We start from the raw sequence: 23,985 nt of genomic DNA, 5'->3' as shown, positions 1-23,985 counted from the left end.
GGCTATGGAAAACCTCATCAGTATTCGCTTCTTTAGAGCAATTGCAATTTTCCAGCCACTATGTGAACTCCTATATAGACTTATTCTTGAAGAGTACTTAACATTAAATCTTTTACTTTAAAGACAAAAATTTGGGCATGTGATGAGGATATTCTCGTACCTGTGAAACAGTATTGTCTGAGTTTGCCTAAGACATGGCAAATTATGAGACTGAGAACTTCTGTCCTGCTTCCCCACCTTTACTCATGCTCAGAACAGTGCCTGGATCGTATTTGTTTATTAACTCTGGAAGAGTGTGCCAATTTGGAATAAGTTGCTAGTTGATTGATGTGTAAATCTCTTCCTGATGAATACATAAAATGTTTTCTTCCTCCCTTCACATGCCTTTTTGTTCTCTGCCTCCCCATGAGTACTGGACGGATTCTTCCCTGTAAGCCACAGAATCTTTCTCTACTTGCTGTTTGGGGGTTCTATCGTATGTTATCTGGTCAAAAGAGTACTGTCCCTTCTTTCTTCTTGTGCTAGACTGGATGCTCTTCTCCCAGATTTCTTCCCAGCAAAAAGAAGAGGCAGGTTCAGGAACCCTGGAGGAGGACATGAGCTGTGGGGTAAACAGGAGTGACTCTGTTGGGGGGGTGGCAGATTTGTTCTGGTATTCTTAACTTAATTTGTTTACTTGAAAGGCAGCAAATTACCCTTGGCTTTCAGAATAGTGCCCATAATGGTGACTACAAACCAGATCCTTGGTACTGGATGTGCATGGCACACAGTCATTTTTCTCAGGACTGTGAGAGGTTCTGTCATCAGAAGTAGACCTGGCCTCATTCTCTGGTCTTTTGCAGTGCAGTTGTTTCTTCCAGTGGCATTGTTAACCTTGTTGGCCCAAAAGTTAGCACCCATAATGAAAGCCAAGGGTCAGATTTGGAGTATTTAAACTCAGCCATTATGGTGCTGTGACAGTTCTACATAGATATAGAAATAATTGTTTTTCTTTAATGTCTCAATACCACTGCCACATTTTTGTGATGCTTTGCCAGTGGCCAGGGGTCACACTCTTGCTCTCAGACATGATGGCTTCCTCCTATTAAAGGTGTTGGTATACTGTCTGTCTATACAACATAATTCATTTCCCTGCCTCTATCCTTCCTCCCCCACCCCCACCTCCACCCCATACCTCTCCCCGTCAGAAGGAGACAAGCATGAAAATGCTAGACGTGTTTTCAGTGTGCTGATCTCATTTTGAGCCTTCAGGCTGTCTGTCTCTTCTGCATGTAACTCTGCAGGAAGCTGTCAGAAACGCCAGGCATGTTTTTTTCCAGCAGCAGTCACCATGTTGCCAAGCTGACAGAAGTATTAAAAAAAGCAGTAGGGGGTGACATTAGCTGTCCTGCACTCACTTAGTGCACTGCGGTCCTGCCTTGTAAATAGCTGCCTCGTGAGCCATTTGCGCTTTAAGCAGGCAACTGGAACCATGTTACCTACTGCACAGGAAAGTCATTGTGATACTTTGGCAGATACTAGATTGATTTCTGGAACATAGGGATAGCCCTTCTCTGGAAAGTGGCCATTATTTTAAATTGTCACCCAGTGCTATTTTTTTCTGCATTACCATTATACAGACACCTTTGTACATGTTCAGATATGTCAGAAGGCTTTTTGCAGAAGCAGCAGATTACTTTGTTGGTTCAGAGTATGTTCTCAACAAATTCAGTTAGGAAAATATAGGTGCAGGTGGGATATTGTCATGCTAATATCTAATATTTAGTTTTATCTTCCTTGCAAAATAGAAAACATTTTTAGGCATTCCTGTGAAATTAATTTTAAGTATTTAACAAGATGTGTTTATCACTTGGACTATTGAAAGAAAAGGGTTCAGTTTTAATATAGGCTAAGAAAGGAAACTGCTGAGTGATGAAGTTTGGTCTCTGACAGAGTGGAGACTAATCATATGAGGGAACAGTCATAACTCCGTGTTTAAATAACACCAAGACCATCCAAAGATCACCTTTAGATATGGTTTTTTGCTCCTTTTTTCAATGTGCTTAACTACCCAGAGAGGAAGGCATTTCTAAGATTTAAAAGTCAAACTCTCTGAATTTAGAAAATGCCAGAAATCAAGAAATTCATCCTAGATCTGTGCAATTATAGCCTTTAGCCATAACACTATCCTTTCTACTTCACCAATATATAGGGTGGAAGGTATATATATCCAAATCCGTGCCTTCAAAGTAGTATTTCATTGCATTGACGTAAGTATGTCTCTTCCATACAGGATCCTTGTAATACACATTGGCATGTGCTGGAGAAATCTCCTTTAGTGACTTCCAGGCCTCAGGTATCTGCCAAAGTGGCAGCAGGAGAGCATAGTAGGAATATGTCACAAATCACAGATCTCCTCCACAACATGTGCCTGGGAGAATGTGTTGGAAGAGCACAATTTCTTTCCTGATTATTTGAAATTTATCTTCAGCTGGTTTGCACCTCTCAGCTGCCTCTACATTCCTGCTGCATTTTGAGCTATCTGTCCCATTCTCCTCAGCCTCATAGTGCAGCCTCCAGGTCTTGGGGTTCTTGATGTCAACCCATTTCCCTTGCCCAGAGACTCCCAGACTCTCCTCTGTGGCTACCCTACTTCACATGTAGTGCCATTTCAATTACACGAAGCTCCTTGCTGTTCTTTCCCTGTTTCTTTCTATACTCTGCACCAGTTTCCTCTAGTACCCATCATGCTTACAATGATCTGCTAGGGCCAGATCTAAAAGCCAAAAACCCTGTATTCAGTGCAGGTGAAATGCAAGACACAGAGAGCCATTGTTGCATTTTGGCTCTGTGGAGGCACATAAAGAGGTGAGTGAGTGCTCAGAGGAGTTATACGTGTTTGTGGCTCGCCCATGCACTGAGAGTCTGGGCACAACAGATAGAGGGTTAGGGCAGTTCTTTGTAGGCTAAAGGAGCATGGTGGGCTGGTAGCTGAGGTTTTGTTCCTTCACCTTCTCCTTTACAGATCGCCCAGCAGCGACCATTTTTAAAAGCTAGGCAAAAAGAATGCTCTTGGAATTCTTTGTGAGCTCAAAGCTGGGAATTGAGTCACTTCATTGCTCAGCGTGGACTTGTGCCATAATTGCAGTAGTGTGAGGTAGTATTTATGTGTGTATGCCCAAAGCACAAGATGTTTTTTCTGCACACAGAAGTCAATGTGTGTAATTTGCTAGATAAATATATCAGCCTGCTGGTGCAGATTTACAGATTTTGCTGTCAAGGCTGTTCTCTCAAAAGTCACTGAACTGTCTCCTTGGTTCTATCTTTTGATGAGGCTCCCATGAGTCTATGGTGCGTTCAGGTGAAGATTATATTTTACATTATCTTCAGTGTACTGAGACTGCACGAAGTATAGGCATAGAAGGAGAGGTTATATGTGATGTGCATGATGTTGCACAACATGTGATGCTGCAGAAATGGGCAAGAGAAATGCAAATGGGAACCTGTCCTGACCTAATCTATCAATTCGCCTACCCAAAGCCAGAGCCACCCCTTAAAATAACCCTGGCTTACCAGCAGAGACAGGGAGATAGGATTTCTATATCTGCAACCTGAGCCCCCAACTGCAATGTTGCCTCCCTGATCTTTACAAGCCTGAAGTAGTTCTGCCAGGTTGTTAATGTGTGGTTAACATGTAATAGATGAAGAAAGTTTTGGAAGGCTTGGGAAATTATTTTGGCATAGAAATTCTGAATTTTGGAGAAAAGTAAACCTCTGCCAGCAAGTCATCCAAAGCAGTAAGAAAACCAAGCAGCTGAGGTAATGAACCTGAAGTTAACGAGAAGACATGGCCTAGCAGAAATCTGGGCATGCAGCCTTTCCTTGAAGAAGGGGCTGGAGTGAGCATGGGAGCTGCCAAGGACAATAATAGAAGGGATTAGCATAAATCAGTTAGAGGGAGTGGAATCAATAGTAGGGAGAGAGGAGCTTATTAAAGAACAGGCTCAGTTGAAAGAAGGAGTAGCTGTAAGGTTCAGCATCTAGGACTATTAAAACAGTGCAGCAGCTCTGCATCTTCTTGGTGGAACCAGTTCACAGCAATGCAAAACAGCAAGGCAGTCTTTCATGGGAGCACTGTTCAGCTTCATCCTAGTGGGAGGATGCAGCAGTAAAGGAGTTTACATGTGCTGATGTGCAGTGGGAACAGGGACTGGCTATTGTGGTCAAAGCAGAGGACTAGGAAGCTAGGTCCTTGGCACAAGCCATTTCCCTTTTCTGTGCCTCAGTTTCTCTTCTTCCCTCCCTGTTGCAGGAGCAGAGATTGTAATGACTACCTCACTGCAGAAGGGACTGCTGAAACTCTTTGTGTGTTCAGATGGGAGTGTCTGAAGGAAGGGCAAGGTGTAGCAGATGTTTACTTCTCTGACTTGCCCTGTCTGGGTTTCTGCTGCAGTAGAGAGGCTGCTGAGAGCCCCTTCGGAGCACATGCTCATCCAGCCATACTCCAGTTCAGTGAACAACGATGCTACTAGATGTAAAGGACAGGATCTGACTCATGCTGTCACAAAAGAACAGTAGCTTTAGTCAGATCTCTGCTCTTCTGCATGTGCTCCTTCACTGTGATACTTCCAGTATTCCTGATTCATATCTGACTCTGGGTGGGTGGTTTTGGTGTTCATCTTGATGAAAAGCATCTTTCCATTGTAACTACTCCCTGAATCTCTGCAGAGCTCCTGGCAAACCCCAGGGTCCTGACCACCAAAACAAGCAAGCACGTTTGATCCCCTAACAGTTAACTCCTTTCTGTAGAAAGATGCAACAGGGAAAGGAGCCAGCAGACTTTGCCATGGTTATTCCTGAAACAGTCATAGGAGCAGTGGGAGAGGCATGAACTTGAGTGAACTGGCCTAAGGAGAGATTAAGGACTCATATTAGTTTTCAGCAACATTTTTTGTTTGAGAGGACTCTGGAGTGAGACAGAGATGTCTGGGTGTGGAAGAGGTATGAGCACAATCCTATTAGAATTGGCTTCCAGATGCTATTACCATCAGCTAAGGGACGCCAGCTTCTCAGGCTGGCAATGGGCTGGGACAGATGGCAGCTTTCATCACAGAAAGCAAGGACAAAGAGCAGTCCCAGTGCAGATGACCATGTACAAGACAAGAACCTTCTTCTGCTGCCCTTCATTTCTCCTAAATATCTGATATTCTTTCCTTGGAGCATTTGGGAAGTTGTTAAAATGTGAGAAGTGCACGTTGAAGAAACGCCTCCTACATGGGGTTTTTGCTCGAATGGAGGGAGGGTGAGTGGAGGCTACCTGCAAAAAAGCAAAATTGTGACTGCAAGGCTTTTTTTCTAGCGATTGCAATGGTTTCACTCAAGTTTGATGGAAGAAATATGATCCAATGTTTGTAGCTGTTCAGATGTGGCCAAACTTGAGCCTAGAGCTCCTACCACTAAAGACTAGGTCAAGTAGATTTAGTTTCCTTTGGTCATTGAGCAACTGGAGAGAATGAAGCAACCTGTCATGTATTCATAAGTTGTGATTAATGAGACGCATGTGTGACCATTTCAGAGTAATACGAGACTTCAACAACAAGCAAATTAACAATCATTGCAGAAAAAGATTTGTGAGTGACACAGAGAGGGGGACCTATTTGGTCTCGCCTACCATGATAACATGTGTTTCCTTGGCCAAAAATTGTGAAAGCAACGTATTTGATTTCATGTACTTCTGTGACTCTAAATAAGATTTACCCTACTTTACTGACAGGTCCCTCTGTAGCTGATGCACCCTGGATTCCTCAGTGCACAACAGGAAGGGCAGAAAGTATATAGCTACAGATTACAGATCTCTGATTAATGATACAATGCTACCTGAACGTGTTCCTTTTGTGTGTATTGTGCAAAGTTTTTGTACTTTTTGCTGAGCACGTGATTAGCTGTGTGTTTATACACACAAAACTAACTTGCCAAACTACCTGATCACCTTCTATGACAAAGTGACTCGGCTGCTGGATGAGGGAAAGGCTGTGGATGTGGTCTTCCTGGACTTCAGTAAAGCCTTTGACACAGTTTCTCACAGCATTCTGCTTCAGAAACTGTCAGCCTCTGGCCTGGACAGGCGCACACTCTCCTGGGTGGAAAACTGGTTGAATGGCCGGGCCCAGAGAGTGGTGGGAAATGGTGTGAAATCCAGCTGGAGGCCAGTGACAAGTGGGGTTCCCCAGGGCTCAGTGCTGGGTCCAGCTCTGTTCAATGTCTTTATCAATGACCTGGATGAAGGCATTGAGTGCACCCTTAGCAAGTTTGCAGATGACACTAAGCTGGGTGGAAGTGTCAATCTGCTGGAGGGTCGGGAGGCTCTGCAAAGGGATCTGAACAGGCTGGACCGCTGGGCTGAGTCCAATGGCATGAGGTTTAACAAGGCCGAATGCCGGGTCCTGCACTTGGGGCACAACAACCCTATGCAGTGCTACAGACTAGGAGAAGTCTGTCTAGAAAGCTGCCTGGAGGAGAGGGACCTGGGGGTGTTGGTTGACAGCCGACTGAACATGAGCCAGCAGTGTGCCCAGGTGGCCAAGAAGGCCAATGGCATCTTGGCTTGTATCAGAAACGGCGTGACCAGCAGGTCCAGGGAGGTTATTCTCCCTCTGTACTCGGCACTGGTGAGACTGCTTCTCGAATACTGTGTTCAGTTCTGGGCCCCTCACCACAAGAAGGATGTTGAGGCTCTGGAGCGAGTCCAGAGAAGAGCAACGAAGCTGGTGAAGGGGCTGGAGAGCAGGTCTTATGAGGAGTGGCTGAGAGAGCTGGGGTTGTTTAGCCTGGAGAAGAGGAGGCTGAGGGGAGACCTCATTGCTCTCTACAACTACCTGAAAGGAGGTTGTAGAGAGGAGGGTGCTGGCCTCTTCTTCCAAGTGACAGGGGACAGGACAAGAGGGAATGGCCTCAAGCTCCGCCAGGGGAGGTTTAGGCTGAACATTAGGAAAAAATTATTCACAGAAAGGGTCATTGGGCACTGGAAGAGGCTGCCCAGGGAGGTGGTTGATTCACCTTCCCTGGAGGTGTTTAAGGCACGGGTGGATGAGGTGCTGAGGGATATGGTTTAGTGTTTGATGGGAACGGTTGGACTCGATGATCCAGTGGGTCTCTTCCAACCTGGTGATTCTATGATTATAGGAAAGCATGAGATCACAGAATCATTTAAGTTGGAAAAGACCTTTAAGATCATAAAGTCCAACCATAAACCTAACACTGCCAAGTCCACCACTACACCAATGAGGAGGGGGAAGGGGCCTCAGGAAGGACCTAAGCCACTGGTTGCAGAGAAGGTTTATGAAGATTAAGAATTACTCCATACCTAACATGTTATAGTTTTTCCTTAAGGTTCTGCTACTAAGACACAGCATAGTTGTTTAAAGTCTGAAATGACTTGGACTAGCCATTCTTTTGTCCTTCCTCTGTAAATATTTTATGTTCAGGAGATTGTGTGGCATAGGTGTGTTCTAGTTATGTGGGTTTGTGACTTTAATTTCCTTGCATTGTATTTTTCCCCAGAGGGGCCGTGATAACACTTCTAGAGTAGGCAGGAATAGAAGGCTAAGCCTCCTGCAGTGTTTTTGAAAACTACATAAGGACTTTTTGCATCTTCAGGCATGCAATTCCTCTGGAAATCTGTGTCTTGAACTCCAGGACAGGTATGCTTTTATAGCTGTTTGCTTAAGCACAACTGCAACATTTATGAACAGCTCTTCTGAAAAAAAAAAAAAAAACAAGAAAAAGAAAAAATCTATGCCTTCAGCTTTAATTTCCCCATATGTATGAATGAACAGAGTAATCAAGAGATGCAGGGCTTTGGGCAATACTATAGAAGGTAATTATTCAATTATTTTATGTCATGTTTGCTTCATTGATTAATGATTCCAGAGGCTAGTGAACTGGTTTCTGTTCTGACAGAAAAGGAAAGGTTTTATTTAATCTATGATAATTTCAGGCTGCTTGGTATTTCAATGCAAGATTGTAGGTATAAGCCTGTTCTATTGGGGATTCTCTAGTACATCTCTTTGTTGGATCTTTATTACTCACCTGGAATAAAATGAGCCCCATTCTTCAAATGAGAACAAATTATTTGGCCCAAGGGCCGTACTATATCTAACAGTGCAGATGTATTTAATTCTGTTGAGATAATAACATAAAATTTGAAGAAATGGACTTTGCACTGGTGACTTACTGGTTGGATAGTACAGAAGACAATGTATGGGGGCCTAGAGTTTAAGGTTTGAGAAAGAGGGGTACGCTCTCACTCCCCTCTCAAGGCCTGTTGACATGCCCTGGTCCTGCCTTAGAGGGAGTAACAAAGTGATTATTTGTGCCAGACCATTTTAGTGATCATGAGCAGCCCCCTTCACCATCCTCGTGCCTCCTGAAACCACACACGTAATTTTTGACATAGGAGCTGGGCTTTTTAAGGTGAATTTCTTATAAGTCTGGTTTTCAACTTTGTGTCCATTTAGCTATTTTACACAATTTCCTGGTGTACTAATATTAAGTTACCTTCCTTTTGGGAAGAAGCCATCTTTCTGCTATTTAATTACTTCAGCAAAACCTGTGGTTTACTACAGCAAGCAGAATTCCCCAGTATTCTTAGTGCATGCATACATGCCTCTAACCACGTAATGGCACGCACGCACACAGACACTCCAGTTTTGGAGTTTTGTGGTTGGCATATCCCCACAGAGACAGACATTCCTGTGGGATCTGTAACCATTTCTGGATTGTATGTAGTTCAGGATTCTGTTGGTTTACAGGAGGAACTCAGCAGTGAGCAGTTTTCTTGGTATGCAAGGTTGTATTTGTCTTAAGATTTCAGGAGCATTAGTGGTTTATTGTAGTGCAAGTGTTTGAAGGGATTTTTACAAATAGAGGGTGCTTCATCTGAGACTGGACTGATTATACGTCTGTCCATGGAATGTAGGAGATGCTAGTTCAAAGTTCTGGTCCAAACTGGGCACAGCAGTGAGTTGACCTTGATCCTCCCAGACTGTACTAATCAGTTGACTGCTCTTTTGGGGCTAAGTATATGTAGAAGACTGAATCAATGGACAAGAAAAATAAGGAACCTCATGCCTCTAAATTTTAGGGAAATTCTTTGCAATTAGTTACTGCTAGATTTAAAATCAAAACTTTAAGTTTCCTGCAGCCCATGGGATTTTCCAGATCATTGGGTTTTTCTGGTCTTTGTATTGGTCTGTTTACTTGCTACACTGTCTCTCAGCCACAGAAACTGTTTCAGAAAAAAAGGGGTTTTTTATTCTTTCTCAAAGCCAATCAATTCCCAACTTTCTATGAACTGGCATATATCACAGAATCACAGATTCATAGAATAACCAGGTTGGAAGAGACCCACTGGATCATCGAGTGCAACCATTCCTATCAAACACTAAACCATGCCCCTTAGCACCTCGTCCACCCGAAGAATATGACTGAAGAACTGTTTTATTGAAAAAATTCCTATTGCTTCTAAGTTGTGGGTTAGAAATTCCTGTATTTTAAGGGCCAAGTTAATTTGATCAGGAGAAAGAAAAAGAGAGTGAGTCTTATGATGCCAAGGGGGGATGGGGTTTAAACTATTCCAGAATGTTTAACTAGATCTTTAAGATGACTAGGATCATAAATTCGTATATTTTCATTAGCCTTCTTTATAATATAGAAAGGAAAATTGCCAGTGCAAGGAGTTTTGTGTTGATGAGATTTCATCCATTGTATGCTGATTCAGCTGGCTCTAGTGAGGTAGACGCTTAGCTTATTGGATCCTTACCTTGCTGGTTGTTTCCTGGGATCCTTTTGCAGGACTTCTCAAGTATAGATTTCACTAGGAACTAAATAAAAGCATTTGCCTTTTCTCTGTATTCTAAATATACATATATTTATTTTATATCACTGTTTTTCTGCATGATGCTGTGAAAGTACTTTCTCAGTGCTTCATCCCCCTGCTTGTGTAGTAAGTACTGCTATCTAATTCAGTTTCGCAGTACTAACTCCTGCAACATTTTCAAACACTTCAAGTTTTGTAGTGATGTTGCTAAATATAGCCACAGATAGATGGGGAAGGAACAGATTTACTGAGGGAAAAGGGCATCAGACCCTCCCACTACTAGTACCACAGAAGCATACACTGTCAGTTGTAAGGTCATTTTGTGGCTGCATTCCTATAGACGTGCCAGTCAAGAAGTAGCCAATCAGGAGCAAACACCCTTCTACATCATTGCATCTTGCTCCCTGTGTCCCTGTCCCTTGTGTTACCCTCACCTGGCTTCATTATGCTTGTTTCCATACTAGGTCACATTCAAGTGCTCTGTGGCTGTTGTGCAGGGGCATACGGCGTTGGAGGGAGTGTTGCTCTTTGGCAAAGAGCACTTTTACATCTGTGAATGCTTTGTGTTATCTCCTCTAGAAGATATCTACTGTACACATCACTGCTTGTCCAGGTAAGTCATTCTTCCCTCCCAGAAATCTGCTTGGTTAACTTTGGTATTGACACATGGATACCTAGTTTCACAGACTTTGGGGGGATTTCAAGAGGAATACTAGTACAGCAAGAAGTTTGCCATCCTTTCCAACTGTTCACAGAACTGTTTAATGTAAGTAACATAGGTGCCTGTTCACAGGCTCTGGAGGTGCCACAAAACTCTAGCTCCAACAGATAGAGATAATGGGAAGTCTAACACAGATGTTGCTGGTTTTCAATTGTTTTAAAGTGTTGTTAATGTTCCTTTCTGACTGGCTCCCATCTTTTATTCATACGGAATAGTCATTACAAGAGCCTTTAGCTTGATTGTCTCGTAAGTTTTTTGTTTGTTTCTCCAAGACAGAATCATAATTAATATTTGGCACACTACTATCATCTTTGACTTATAATTTATTGAAACTGATCAATATTGAAAATGAGTCTGTTAGACTTAGCTCTTTGCACATACTGTGTGCTTACATGCAAAGCCCTGTGGGACATGGGTAACTTGGCAGTTTTATCCCCCTGCCTCCGTCTGCTTTACATCTGATTCGAAGTCCTGTATCAGTCAATCTGATTGTGTGACTTAAAGATTGATTGCACTGGGTCTGATAAAAGCTTAAGTTGTTTTTCTAAGGGATTTCCTATTGGCTTTGCTGCAGATAGCCACTGCAGTACATGTACACAACTATGATAATAATGAATGAATTGCTTAATTTTTAGTTCCAATAAATTGTTGTTTATAATAGCTACATGTCCATATGATGCTTGCCCTTGACCCAGGCTTTCACATTCTCCCACCCAGCTCCTTCCCTTGCTGCTTCTCAGACTTCAAGGTGAGCAAAACATTACTGTCTGCCTATTTGCATACATTAAAATAATTCCAAACCTCCACAGGCTCTTTAATTTGTTCTTGGAACTAGTACAAAATTTTCCTTCAGTATTTAGGTTTGTTTTCAATTCATGTATGCCCCAGTTGATCTTACTATCTCTGAGTATTTTTAGTCTTCTTGAGGGAGGATTTGAATGTTCATGAAGGCTGTCCTGATCTTTTATGTTTCAAATTGTTTTTTCTTTCTTTATGTTTTTCTCTTCCAGCATCAGTGATCCATTTATTTTCAACTTGTGTCATAAAGATCATGCTGTGGGAGATCAGATGTGTTCCCGTTATTCCTATCATGATATAAAAGAGATTCATCTGATGCGCTTCCTTCTGCAGGTAGTAACTAACATGCTTGGTTATTTGATGGGAAGCTGCAACAGCAGTTAGCACATCTGACTGAAAATGGCTTACAGAATTTTTACTAAGACTGCTGAGATTTCTTTTCTTGAGTTTCCAAGTGCTTTTCCTCCCATCACTGCTTCTTTAGCCTTTGGTAATACAAACCCCTTCCTGTATTCACCAGAGTGTTTAAGTACCCTCCCTGGAGTGGCTGGCTCATTAATTGTTTAGCTAACAATTTTTTTCATTGTTTATCTCAATGTTTTTGACAATAAGACTTGAAGTCAAGTTCCTATGTTTTGGTGGAAGTTCCTAGTAAGTGTCCACTTCAGTAATACTCAGCTCCTACGGACTTCAGTAGTTTTGGACATAGGTGGATTATGTAACTTGCTTACCCTGGGCCTTTTGGAATAATTTTCAAGTCGTACATGTGAGTCAATAAATGAATCATAAACTGGAGCAGAGGATTTGAATCCTCTGTGCCTTTAGCTGCATTATCCAGAAGCTACTCATTACTAGTGGGCTGGTATGTTTTTAGTTTTGTCTGGTTTAGGTGAACTTGTGATGAAAATCACAGAAGAGTTGTAGCTAGAGCTCCTGGCAGCACCATAGCCTGCCCTTGCTCTTGAGGGATTTGGTACACTCTTTAGAGTACTTCACAGATTTTGTTTGGCAAAATTATGGAGTTTTGAAGTAGCCGTAACTAGTTGCCTGTTATTTTGAATCCATTTTTGGAAGGTTGAGATTCAACAGAGAATTAAGAAATCATTTGGAAAATTCAAAAGTTGGAGAAAATGTGGCTCGTAATTATCTTATGTAGTATGGCAGTCATCCATGACTCAGCCCTGTTTTATTTTATATTTAAAGGCATATGCAAAATGGACAATTTTAATAGGTAGAGACTTGCTTCAGGATATAGCATATCTCGGTGGTTAGGTCACTCTGCAAGTGTGTATAGGAGTGTTAAGTCTTGTCCTGAGTAACTCAATGAAGCTTATTTTCCTATGTCACTGGTGAGGAATCTGAGTAACAGAACTATCGCCTCTTCTGTTTTATGAATAGTGTCAAAGCTGCTAGTGGAATCTTGCCACCTTCTCATGTATTCATGTGTCTGTACATGCATGGGGGTTTTTAATCATGTGAAATGGAAGTGCTTTGTGTGACACAAAGTGAAAAGATGAGATGAGCAAAATTAGTCTTTTAATGTGCCTGAGGCAAAGGTGGAGCTGGTTGTTTTGAGGGTTTTTTGTGTTTTTTCTTGGTTGGGGGTGTGGGTGTTTTAATTTTTGCATTGTTTCAGTTATGTAACTGAAAACTTAGGTATCTGTATCAGGCTCTCAACTTCTTGCATTGGGACTCCATGGCACAAACTGCTTTGAAAAAAATATTGCAGAAAAAGAAGAAAACTGCTTCCTTCTGCTTTCCCTGCGGCACAGGTGGATCAGCTGTGATCACAAACAGCTACTGTGTCTCAGAGAACTGATCTCCTGTTCACGCACATAGCCCAGCTAAGGGCAAAGCACTGTGAAACCACACAGCCCAATCCTGTAATGGTGACACTTAAGCAGACTTGGTTTGGAAAGCTGAGCTTCCAAGTAAACAGATGCTGCAAGCTGTTTATTGTCATACCTACACTCATATTACCTTTTAGCTTTATACTTCATTCGTGTATCACGTACAGGGTAGTTGCCATTGTGGTGTTTTTCTGAGCTTTTATTGCACCTGCCACATTTGGATTGAAACTCATGTCTGGATTCCCAGACACTACATGTTATTTATAGTTTTACTTGATTGACTTTGGGGAAAAAGGACTACTCATTGGGTAAATAATAGGGTTATATGTAAATGCCCAATATAGCAATGTGTGGAGGCATTGTGGAAAAAAAAGGGGTGTTCAAATTTAATTATTTAAAGCTTCAGTAAGAAACGCCATGAGCTCCCCTTCCTCCTTTGATTCTTCTAGTCAGGAGGAATTATTTTGGTATTTCTGTTGAGCTTGCTATTTACTTAGAAAGCAGTATGTTTGCTTTCTAAAAGGAAGTTATTTAGCATCCCCTTTTCACATTATCTTTCTCACCTAATTAGAAGTAAATGCTACTAGTGTCTCGTTGATCACACTGAGATTTCAAGATAAAATGGGAGGAGGTGGGAGATAGAACTAGTATATGGAGTTTTCTTTTGCTTCAGAGAAGCATTTGAACTCGTAGTCAACCCAGTAAGACCATTCTTAAAGTTGGAGAAATTTAGAATATTAGGCGTATTTTGTTACACTTCTTCTCACTGCAAACAAAATCAAGGCTCTTTTTCTCAAGCCCTGAAGAACAGGACTGGCTATGGTGGACACTTTGCAACACTAGGCTTTGCTCTGCAGCCCTTCACACTCTGAATTATTTCCCTTTCCAGGAGATCGCCTTGGAAATATTCTTCAAAAGTGGTTACTCCAGATTTCTCGTCTTCCATAACAGTGACCGAAATAAGATATTTAAGAGGTAATCATAATTTCATAGTAACATGTGAACACCCAAGTGACACTCACAGTCTATTGCCTTCACTTACCTTGGACTCATATATGTCCTGTGCTGCCCCACAGGCTTTTTCTTCAATTGCAGCTCCTTGGTCTCTAATGAGTTACACTTAAGGAAAGCTATGAAATTTTCCTTTCACTGATGTGTGAATTCTTCTGAGCGTTATACAGCAATTGATTTATTAAGGGAGCTAATACTTGTTTAGAACTCTCCTAGCACCAGTTGGTGTGTGCACACCCCAGGGACTTAAAATTATAGCTGTGTTGCTTCCTTTCAGTGAGACAAGAGCCACCTCCGTCTCACATCACAGTACTGGATGAAAGGATATTTCTTCCTGCTTTCTTCCAACACATGAAGTTTTATTAGATTCTCTAGGAATAGGTTCTGTCCAGGAATCTTACAAGTGATCTGTTGACAGAGCCAGCTGCTTTGTTTAGGCCTTATCTTTGCTTTCTCTCAGCTCTGACAAATATCTCTTGGGGGAATCTTGTGGAGGTAGCTTAAAATAAGAAACTGCTCTTATCCATCCCACAGGCAACTCCTTAACATTAAATTTGTGCTTTTGCTGTGTTTTCTTGCAGCTTTGTCCAGGGTTAGAGTCTCTGTGAAATGCTGTGGCATATTTCAGGAAGAAAGTTACTATCAGGACGTGACATAGCTTATATACATAAGTAACGTCTACAGATAACTGTTTAAAAAATTATAATGTGAACTTTCATATTTCTTATAGATTTTGTTCTTTCCAACCTGCTTTGAAGTCAAAGGGCATAACAGAAGAGTCCCTGAACATAAGGTAAAACATAGGAAACACTGGATAAATGTAGATGACAAGTGCAAATGTGAGAATAAGTTGTGCCTTAAAGAAAGCATTTAGAAACTCACCTATTTTTAAGATTCAAAGTTATCCTCATAACTCCAAAAAGCAGTGTAGTGTACAACCTCCACTTTATGAAGATGTGAAGAGTATGTTAAGTAGCTGACTATGCTGTTGATTAATAATTATTACCTCCTTAATATAGCTTTATGGGCAAATTCTACACAGATGATTACTGTCAGAACGAGACAGTTGTTGAGGTGAGGTTAGAGCTTAAGTGGGAAGTTAGAGAAAATTACCCCAGTGGGCATGCTTCCCTTTACCAAGCTCCAGTCTGGGAGGTGAAAGACTAAGGGTTTGATCAGTCTACTTTTCTCTCATTTGAATGCTGGAGCTTCTTCTGAGTTAGAAGAATTCAAAAGCAGCACAAGAGGCTCCTTCCCCATCTAGGGAGCAATGAATGTGTTCCGTGGCATCCCATCTCTTCCTGCGCTACTGGAGGCAAGGCAGACTAAGCTCTTCAACCAAACGCATGATCAATAATTGCACAGCTGAGGCATGGAAAGAAGAAATTATTAGTTTGATGCATCATATGTTGTTGAGGTAGTAGTATTTCTGGGAAACCCATATCTGTTTTTCCACCTAGTCCACAGGAATAGCACACAGGAGTTCTGACTCCCAGGCTTTGCTGTAGTCATTTATAAAAAGATATTGGGTTGTTACTGAACAACTAAATACTTTGCCCTGATGCTTTATTCTTCATTTAAATATACTTAAATGTTCATCACTATACGTTGATAAGACCACAGCCAGCACCTTTTCTCATGTCATGCTTGACTGCTTTTATAATCTGTACCTGTATACTGCTGTTTGCAGGCTGTCATCACTCTGCCCTAGGGATGTGATTTGAGCAAGTGAATGTGTGTGCTCAGGTGTGCATGTGAACAGAAATCTCACCAGACCTGAATTCATCAATTCACCAGCTGACTATTGGATCATGGAAGATGGTGACTCTTCTCTTAGTCATTGCTTAAGTGATGTGCCCAAGACTCTTAAAAAGAGCAATCTTTTCCCTACCCCTTCTCCCTTCTGTACCTTCCTTGGAAGGAGACCCAGGGGCAGACAAAACACAAACAATAATACAGGTAGTGGTGCTAGTTGTGTCATGCAAGTTAGAGTTCACTGCACCCAGGTATAGCACCCAAAATCCCAGAGAACTTGTTTGTGCAGGGTCTGGCTTCTCGATGGCAAACAGGATCACTGGTTGTTTAGCTCTACCCATTCTGTTTGCACTGCTTTAGTTACTACTGAGCATAACATTTGTTTCTGCTGTCTCTGCTGAACTGAAATAGGCTTATGATTCCTACCCTGACAGTGCATATCTGAGATTCACTGAGGGGCTGGTGGGAGCCATCAGCAGAAGTTTCCCAAGTCTGTTCCTTTTCCTTCAAATGATATTTACTAAGACTAGTTTTGATGTGTCTCATCCTATGAAAATGAACAGGACTAATGTCTGGGTGTCAGTGGTGAGAGTGGAGTTAGTAGAAAAACCGATCATTTTGAAGATTACTTCACTGGACACACAGAAGACCAGAAGCAAACAAACAAACAAACCCAAACATGGAAAAATGTAGGAACAGCTCCAGATAGAAACAGCACTTCCTTTCTCAAATGCACCTCTTCCCAAATAAACATTTGTTTTAGTTATTTTGGGTTTTGGTTTAGACACCACACAGACCTGTTGCTTCTAGAACTAGTACATCTTTAAAGGAAGAGAACTACAGGAAAAGGAAAGTGGAAAGAGATCAGCTTTTTATTGGCATGGACTGGACTGCACAGTACACGGGATATAGTCTGTGAAGTGCCTTGGTAGATCTCAGGGCTGTTTGCCTCTTACTCTCCATTCTTCCTGGTTATCCTTTGCAGAGGAATTGGGTGTAAGGAGTGAAGGGAAAGTTAGCTTCTTTGAGGAGCTGGGTGTCATATTCATTAACTTGTTCAGCTTGTCCTTCTCACCCTGACATGTCTTCAGGCAGGAATGGCACAGGTCTTTCTCTTGTACTAAATAAAGCGTTTCTATGCGTTTGATGGAGTCAACACACTCTTCATGATTTGCTGAATCTGGGAAAGGATTTCTTTCTACATTCATTTTCTTGAGCTTGGGGAGTGTTTCCACACTGTTTGGGATAGTGGTCAAGGCATTGTCAAAGAGACCTATCTCTCTAAGTTCACTCAGGGCTCCAAGACTGATGGGAATACTTTCAAGACAATTCAAGCCAATGTTGAGAATATGTAGGTTCTTGAGAAGTTTCAATTCTTCTGGCAGGGTGGTGAGCTTGTTGTTGCATAGATTCAGGTAGAAAAGCTTCTGAAGTGTACCTATTGCCTTGGGGAGCTCCTCAAGTTGATTACTGTGTAGATCCAGCCAGCGCAGTTTCTGGAACTTTTCAATACTGCTTGGAATCTTTCTTATCATGTTTCTGCTCAAATCAAGTTCATCCACATCAGCCAGTTTCAGAATGCAGTTTGGGAAGGTGGTGATACCCATCTTGCTTAAGTCAAGATGGAGTCCTCCATCAAAAGATACACGTATTGAATTTTTAGCAATTTTCAAGGTGATCTTCTTTCCTTTTGGACCTTTTGCTTTCCCCTTGGCCATCTCGCTCTACTGAGACAGGCAGACACAGCAAATTCTGTGGATGACACGTGGGAACTCCAGTAAAGACTTTAAAAGTAATAGCTGTTACTCCCTAATTAAAAGCAAAGTAAATGCTTAGTTATAAATTAAAATGTGACTGCTGGACTCCTTAGAAGTCTTTTATTTTCAAGGGCAGTACTTTTTGACCCTGGAGCTGCAACCCTATAAGTCCTTTTTGAAAGTATTTTGAGTAGGTAAAATTCTAATAATTTACAATACTATTTTATTGTGTTGTGACACCTATATTGTATTACAGAGTGAAATTACATGTGGGGGAAATTTGCTGTCTTTCATTTCTAGGTGTTAATTTGAGCTCAGCATGTAATGGAACTGCAAGAAATGCATTGTTATCTATCTGCTGTTTGAGAACCCTGAGTGGGTCTCAATCCAGCCCTTAAGGACTACACTAAAAGAAGCTAACCAAAATTGTACTTATTCTACCAGACCAACAGGCTTCTTTACAGGCCTGGCATCTATTGACAGGTTAAACATCCTGTTTAACGGACCTGAGATCTGGGCTCTGGATGCTATTGAAAGATTAAATATTTAAAACAAATGATTGAGTCTTGTTTTAACTAGGACCTCAGGAATGTAGAGGGCTTTCAGATTTGCCAGGACTGCTTGCAGTTCACACTGCTTGCAGATTGCAACAGGGATCTGTGTCAGTGCAGCTTAATGACATGTTAAGCCAGGCCTTTGCATCTCTTTTGCTTTCAAGAACAGACACTGGATACTCTAACCTTGTCTTCCCATGCATGCTGGTGGATAGATGGCTCCCCCTGTGAATGTGCCCTGCCCTCAAAAAATGTGTGTAGGTATTCTGGTCAGGCTTTTGACTCACACCAATGCTTACCATGTGCTATGTGTTTTGTTGGATTGAGGCCTCTATGAGTAGTAGTCCACTGTAGTCTCAGGTCCCAAGAACTTACTCTCTAACTCAAGGTCATCAAATACAGCTGCTGATTATGGCTAGTGACAAAGGAAATAGACTGCTTCCCTGAAAATGAATGACAATATTCCTTTCAACCAGAGCACAGAGAGGAGTGTGGCTAATCTTAGGATGGTCTAGGTGCTCTGGCATTTAATTATGAAGAGTCAAATTGCAGCTTTGATGAATGATTGTTTGGGACAAAATATGGATTTGTCTACAGTATATTTCCCTATTAGAAAGATTTCATTACCAACCCTTGGGGCTTTTTGGCTACTCATTAATCATGTGCAAATACATGAAGGGGAAACTCAGGCTACAACTAAGGCATTACAGCTTCTTTTCAATTACGTGCCATAGCCAAAAATAATGCAGAAACAAGGGGGATCTATGCCAGTTACCACCCACCCTCCTGGGAGCTCTGTAATGAGGCAGATGCTTTAGAAAATCCTGGAAACAGCACAATGGCGTCAATCTTGCCCTGAGGCTGTGTTGCAAAATTGAATGTTTGTTGTTTTATATAAAAATATTTAAACACAATTAAATCTTTCTGTGTCTGTCACCGATGTTTCTCTCTCTCTCACCAATACTTACAGGGCCATGTTACCATTATGTCTGAATGCGTCTCGCTCTTTGCTGCATTTAGCCTTACAGCACCCCAGGGGCAATATCAATGCTTTCTTGTAGACCGGTAACTGAAGTAAAGTACTCTATGGTGAAAAATTAAGCACTTTTCCATCTCTGTTGATGTTAGCCTAAATAATTTGCCCAGAAGTGGATAGGAAGTTCTGAAGATCAAAACAATAGTGTTTGGTGGTTTTTTTAAATCATTTTCAGGATTTGATGCAATATTCTTGTTGGCAATTCCGTGCAGATAAAGTTCAGCTGCATGCAAAATGCCAGAGTTCTGCTGCTGGTACAGGACACACAGAATGTATTATTGATGCCCAGAGGGTAACTACCATTCTCCAGAAAAAAAATCTACAGGATGGCTTACTTTGGCAGAATGGAAAGAAACTTTTTGCTTCCTGCAATTGATGTGAACCATGTGACTTTGGGGTCCAACTTTTTTTTTTTTTCCAATTTTGTGTTGGATTACTTGAACAAAACTTTCAGTGTATTTTGATCAATGAAGTTTTTCATCCAAGTATGACTTAAAAAAAAATTTAAAGGGACCTCGAGGAAAAGAAGTACACATTTTTTCTAAATTCAAAATTATAATTTCTTTTAAGATGCTTTTTAAGACCTCTTTAAAACTCTCAGAAAGAAAACACTGTGTTCAGTTACTAGTAATTTTTTTCTATCACATTTAATTTAAATCCAGTGGGGAAACATTGATCTGAAACAATTTCCTTATAAATACCAGCTAGCCAAAATAATGAGTGTGTTGTGCAGCTGTCTGTTGATGCTGGCTCCCAGGGCTGGTGTCCCCCGGTGCTCTGCGTGCCCGGGAGCACTAGAGGGAGCCTGGTGCGGAACGTTGAGTGCGGGAGGCTTGTCGAGAATAACAATAAAACTTAACTGTCAATAAACCTTGCCAACTTGTTACAACAAAGTTTGAACCCGGACCTTTCAGATTTTTAAGAAACGCAAACAAATAGATAAGCGTGATTTTTCCTGAAGGCAAATATTTTTGTATGGTGTGCTGGAAAATACCCAGACTTAAAAGAGATTTAACTACCTGAAGACAGGGTCAGGTCTCCTTCAGTTGGATTTTTTTAAATGCTACCGTGGACCAGATGCACTGATCAGAAAAAAATGAGTCCCTAGGGAGAGTTCACACTTTCCAAGTGCTATTTCCTTTGGGTTAAAAGTGGGAGCCATATTTCAAATTTACAAAAAGGTGATTTTCAATCCCAGAGGTACAAATTAACATTAGATTTCTGCAGAAACACTGCAGCGCACCAGACAGCTTGAAGAGGGCAAATAGCTCTCATCTCTCTGCATGTGAACTAATTATCAGTGTTTCACAGGGCTGTAGCTGGAGATAATGGAGCTTACTTAGCCATGTCTCATTTTCTTTAGCTCTGCATAAGAGGGCTCCAGTTCTGTATCCACCGATATTAAAAATTCAGGAATCACAGGAACCCTTCTTGCTGTAAATGTTAATTATGCCTGTTCAATCTCATGCTCGCAGTGTATTCACTAGGATTGCAGAGGGAGAGGTTGCCCTACTACCTAAGAAATTATGATGATAAAATGGAACTCTTTTTATTCACTTTGCCTAAATCCTCACCCCACTGTGAGGTTCATCCTCTGAGTTCCTGGCAAGCCTTTGCTCAAGGGTGGGGATGCTGCATTTCTATGTGATAAAGTCTCGCTAAAGAGGACCTTGACTAGAAAACTCTTTCCCTTTTTATCCACACTTGGTAAAATCTTTGGTCTGGATTTGGCTTTTGAAAGCCCAGGGCTAACCCCAAAGCTTTAGAAGTGTTTCAGAGGCCCAGAGCTTTGAGGCTGATCTGATAGTGAGTAGAAAATGTGTCAAGGTCATCATGCTGCCTGTGGTGCTGGGAGCTACAGGGAGGGAACAGACGTTGAACATCAGATATACGGCTGTTGGTGTCTCTCTGAGGCAAGGAGATTACCCCCTACCTGCACTTAAGCACTTGCACTGCACCCAGTCACAGCCCATTGTAGCTTAAGCCTGTCCTAAGAAGGAAATCTGATCCTAGAAGAATACAGATTTGGACTCTGATGAAGCAGTCTCTTCTACCTTAAACTTTCTTCTTCCTTTCTCAGCATAGGGCTGTCAGGAGCAGAACAGGCCTTCTGCCTGTGACACTGTCAGGGTGTTTCAGGACCTCCTCCTCTGTGGTTCTGCTTGTTTGTTTCCTCCCATAAGCTGCTGGTTCCTGTTTTATTGCACCCAAAGCTGCACAGAACCATCCTGATCCCATCTTGATCTAGTCTGTGAGAAAAGTTTCCCCTGTCTTTCCTCCTGGAAGTCTGTGTAATGCAGAGCAGCCTTTACAAGGTCAGCAGAGTTACGTGTGCCTTACACCTCTTTGGGGGCAGGAAGGCAATGAGCTGACATGTTTTAATTCACTCATGGAATATCTCCCTGGCAATGTTTTCATATAAAGCTTAAACCAGCACTCATACAGTCACAGATTTTGCATGAAGCCAAGCAGTTCTAGCTAGGGTAGGTTTTCATGTCCCTGCCCAGCAGCCTGTTGTTTTTTTGTTGTCTGGATACAACCTGTTGTGGAAAAGAGATTAATTCACTGACTGTCTTAAATGTAGTATCTTGCTAATGAGCAGGTTTAGACTAAATACTGCAATGAGCAAACAGATAGAGAGAGGTCCTTTCCTTAATTTTCTTACTTTTCTAGATCACTTCAGAGCCACTGTGCAATCACATAGTGCAAGGTCACTTATAAAACCAAAGCCCACCAAGAATATACAAAAATATTGTCTCAACAATACTACCAGACTGCCCCATTACATAAGATCTTACCAGCTAGAAGCTAGGAAGACTTAGAAGGTAAGGTATAGATGTCACAAGCTGCTTGTTTTTTTCAGTGTGGACTTCGTCTTCATGGTCTGTTACTGTGCAGTTGTTCCCTGTCTACTCTTCTTTGAGTAACGAATTTGCCTTTCTATCTGTAAATAGACCTGTGAGCCGGAAGCGCTGGACAATTTCCTTTTCACAGTCCTACAAATTCTGAATCGTACTTCCTTGACGGAAAATGGCAGCCGTTCAAGAAACTTGTGTGTGTTAGTGTGCGAGGGTGAGGAGGAGTGGCAAAAAGGACATCCCCAGCTCCAAGGTCTTACTGTTCCATTCTCCTTCCACAGCCTGTGCAACCTTTGTTTCTAGGCAACAACAATGCTAAGTCCTTGGAGATCGTTAGCACAATGCTTGGTTCCAGAATCCAAGTTCAAGCTGCAGGGAAAAGAATTGAATGGCATTCAGTGTCTATAAATGTTAGATTTCAAATTATGCAGAAAGAAAAATTATCTGGACCTAGTTAGACTCTGTCAACTTCTAACATTGCCTTAACTATCTGTCTTAGGCATTCGGCTATTTCATTTTCCTTGGCTATAAAGCGTTGTGAGGTAGTTGTATGTGTGTATTAAAATTCGCAAAATTTGTGATACAATCCTTAGCACATGCCAGATCAGGTACATGTGGACACAGGAAGGAAGGCTCATTCAGTGGTGCAGCAGAGAGGTTATGAGCTGCACTCTTTATTCTTCTATTTGTGATTCTTCAAAAGTGCAGTTGGTAAAACAATTTCCCTTTGTAGCATGTGTATTTACTGGAATTTGTATCTCTGACTGGGGGTTCCAAGCTCAAGTTTTTAGTGAATTGTTGCAATAATTTCAAAGTAGTATCTAGAAAAAAAAGAACTATAGAAGAGATGCTGTATGTTTTGTGGTAGGTATTGTTCACAAAAGATGCAACATTGAGGTCCCTTTCTTGCTGATAATCCGTCTGGGAAATTATTGGCACAAAGAAGCTGACAATGTTGATGTGCTTGCATGATTTCAGGACTGGAGATTGTGTTCTGTGCACGTCAACAAATTAATTGAGTTTACTTTATGTTTTTCTTCTGCAACCTGAAGTGTGCCATTTCTGCAGTGGAAGTGCAGTGGAACCCTTCATCTGCTTTAAGCCTGAGAATAAACACAGTGCAGTATTCTGTACATGAGGATGATTCTTTTCTCCCTCACTAGCCCCTACAAGACATCCTACTTCAAGGAGCCCTACTTTAGTATTATACTTATTTGTGAGTTTTGTATATCTCTATTCTTTGAACACAGAGTAAGAATACCTGAAAGGTGGACAAACGAGAAGTTTCCTGTATATTCATTGTAAACTAATCAATCCTAACACTTTTCTGACATTTGAGAGAGACTTTACTGTTTCATAGGGAAAGCTCACATTCCTTTTGACCTCTTCTTTAATCTTTTAATAGCAGGAATTGGACCTAAGATGTGGCTTACCAGTAAGGGGGTTTTCCTCACAATATTTCTGCTAAATGCAAAGGTTCTTTAAGAAAAATGGGTTTAGGAAAGCCTTAGCACTGTTTTGTATACTTAAGAAGTCTAGGGGATGGAAAACAAAAAGAAAATTAAAGCAGCTTTTTGAAGTCTAAGAACCCAATTAAGTTTGTTGGAATTTTAGTATTAATTTAGGTGGGGGCAAAAATTTATCCATTGAGATTCTCATCTGCAGTGAATCTACAAATAGGTTGAAGTGCACCTGTTTCTAGCAAATGGAGAGCACTGGCCATCACAAGACTGAGATCATAGTCTGATGTTAATGGAAGTGGGATTAATAAATCATTTATGTATCGTGT

The 23,985-nt window shown here is 41.5% G+C and overlaps 2 protein-coding genes across 6 annotated transcripts in view; one reads left to right on the top strand and one right to left on the bottom strand.

Annotated features, from left to right (window-relative positions):
* The window catches only part of WDFY4 (WDFY family member 4), a 136,022-nt gene that overhangs the window by 78,766 nt on the left and 33,271 nt on the right, over window positions 1–23,985 (top strand). For all 4 annotated transcript variants that reach the window (XM_069864116.1, XM_069864115.1, XM_069864117.1 and 1 more), the window contains 4 exons: window positions 10,321–10,469; window positions 11,588–11,708; window positions 14,115–14,200; window positions 14,967–15,029. In XM_069864116.1, coding sequence (XP_069720217.1) covers window positions 10,321–10,469; window positions 11,588–11,708; window positions 14,115–14,200; window positions 14,967–15,029 — 419 coding nt within the window. The remainder of the gene's footprint in view (window positions 1–10,320; window positions 10,470–11,587; window positions 11,709–14,114; window positions 14,201–14,966; window positions 15,030–23,985) is intronic.
* Window positions 16,812–22,506, bottom strand: LRRC18 (leucine rich repeat containing 18). Of its 2 annotated transcripts, none has more exons than XM_069864120.1 (2): window positions 22,137–22,506; window positions 16,812–17,800 (listed from the first exon to the last, which is right to left on the bottom strand). In XM_069864120.1, the coding sequence occupies exon 2, from the start codon at window positions 17,707–17,709 to the stop codon at window positions 16,927–16,929; it is 783 nt and encodes a 260-aa protein (XP_069720221.1). In that variant the 5' UTR covers window positions 17,710–17,800; window positions 22,137–22,506; the 3' UTR covers window positions 16,812–16,926. The 2 variants fall into 2 exon arrangements, with proteins under 2 accessions (XP_069720221.1, XP_069720222.1); XM_069864121.1 differs by having other exon boundaries at window positions 16,812–17,743.

The sequence above is a fragment of the Phaenicophaeus curvirostris genome, chromosome 9 (assembly GCF_032191515.1).
Source record: "Phaenicophaeus curvirostris isolate KB17595 chromosome 9, BPBGC_Pcur_1.0, whole genome shotgun sequence".
Taxonomy (NCBI): domain Eukaryota; kingdom Metazoa; phylum Chordata; class Aves; order Cuculiformes; family Cuculidae; genus Phaenicophaeus; species Phaenicophaeus curvirostris.
The sequence above is the reverse complement of the archived record's forward strand: the minus strand, read 5'-3'. Positions and strand labels throughout refer to the sequence as shown.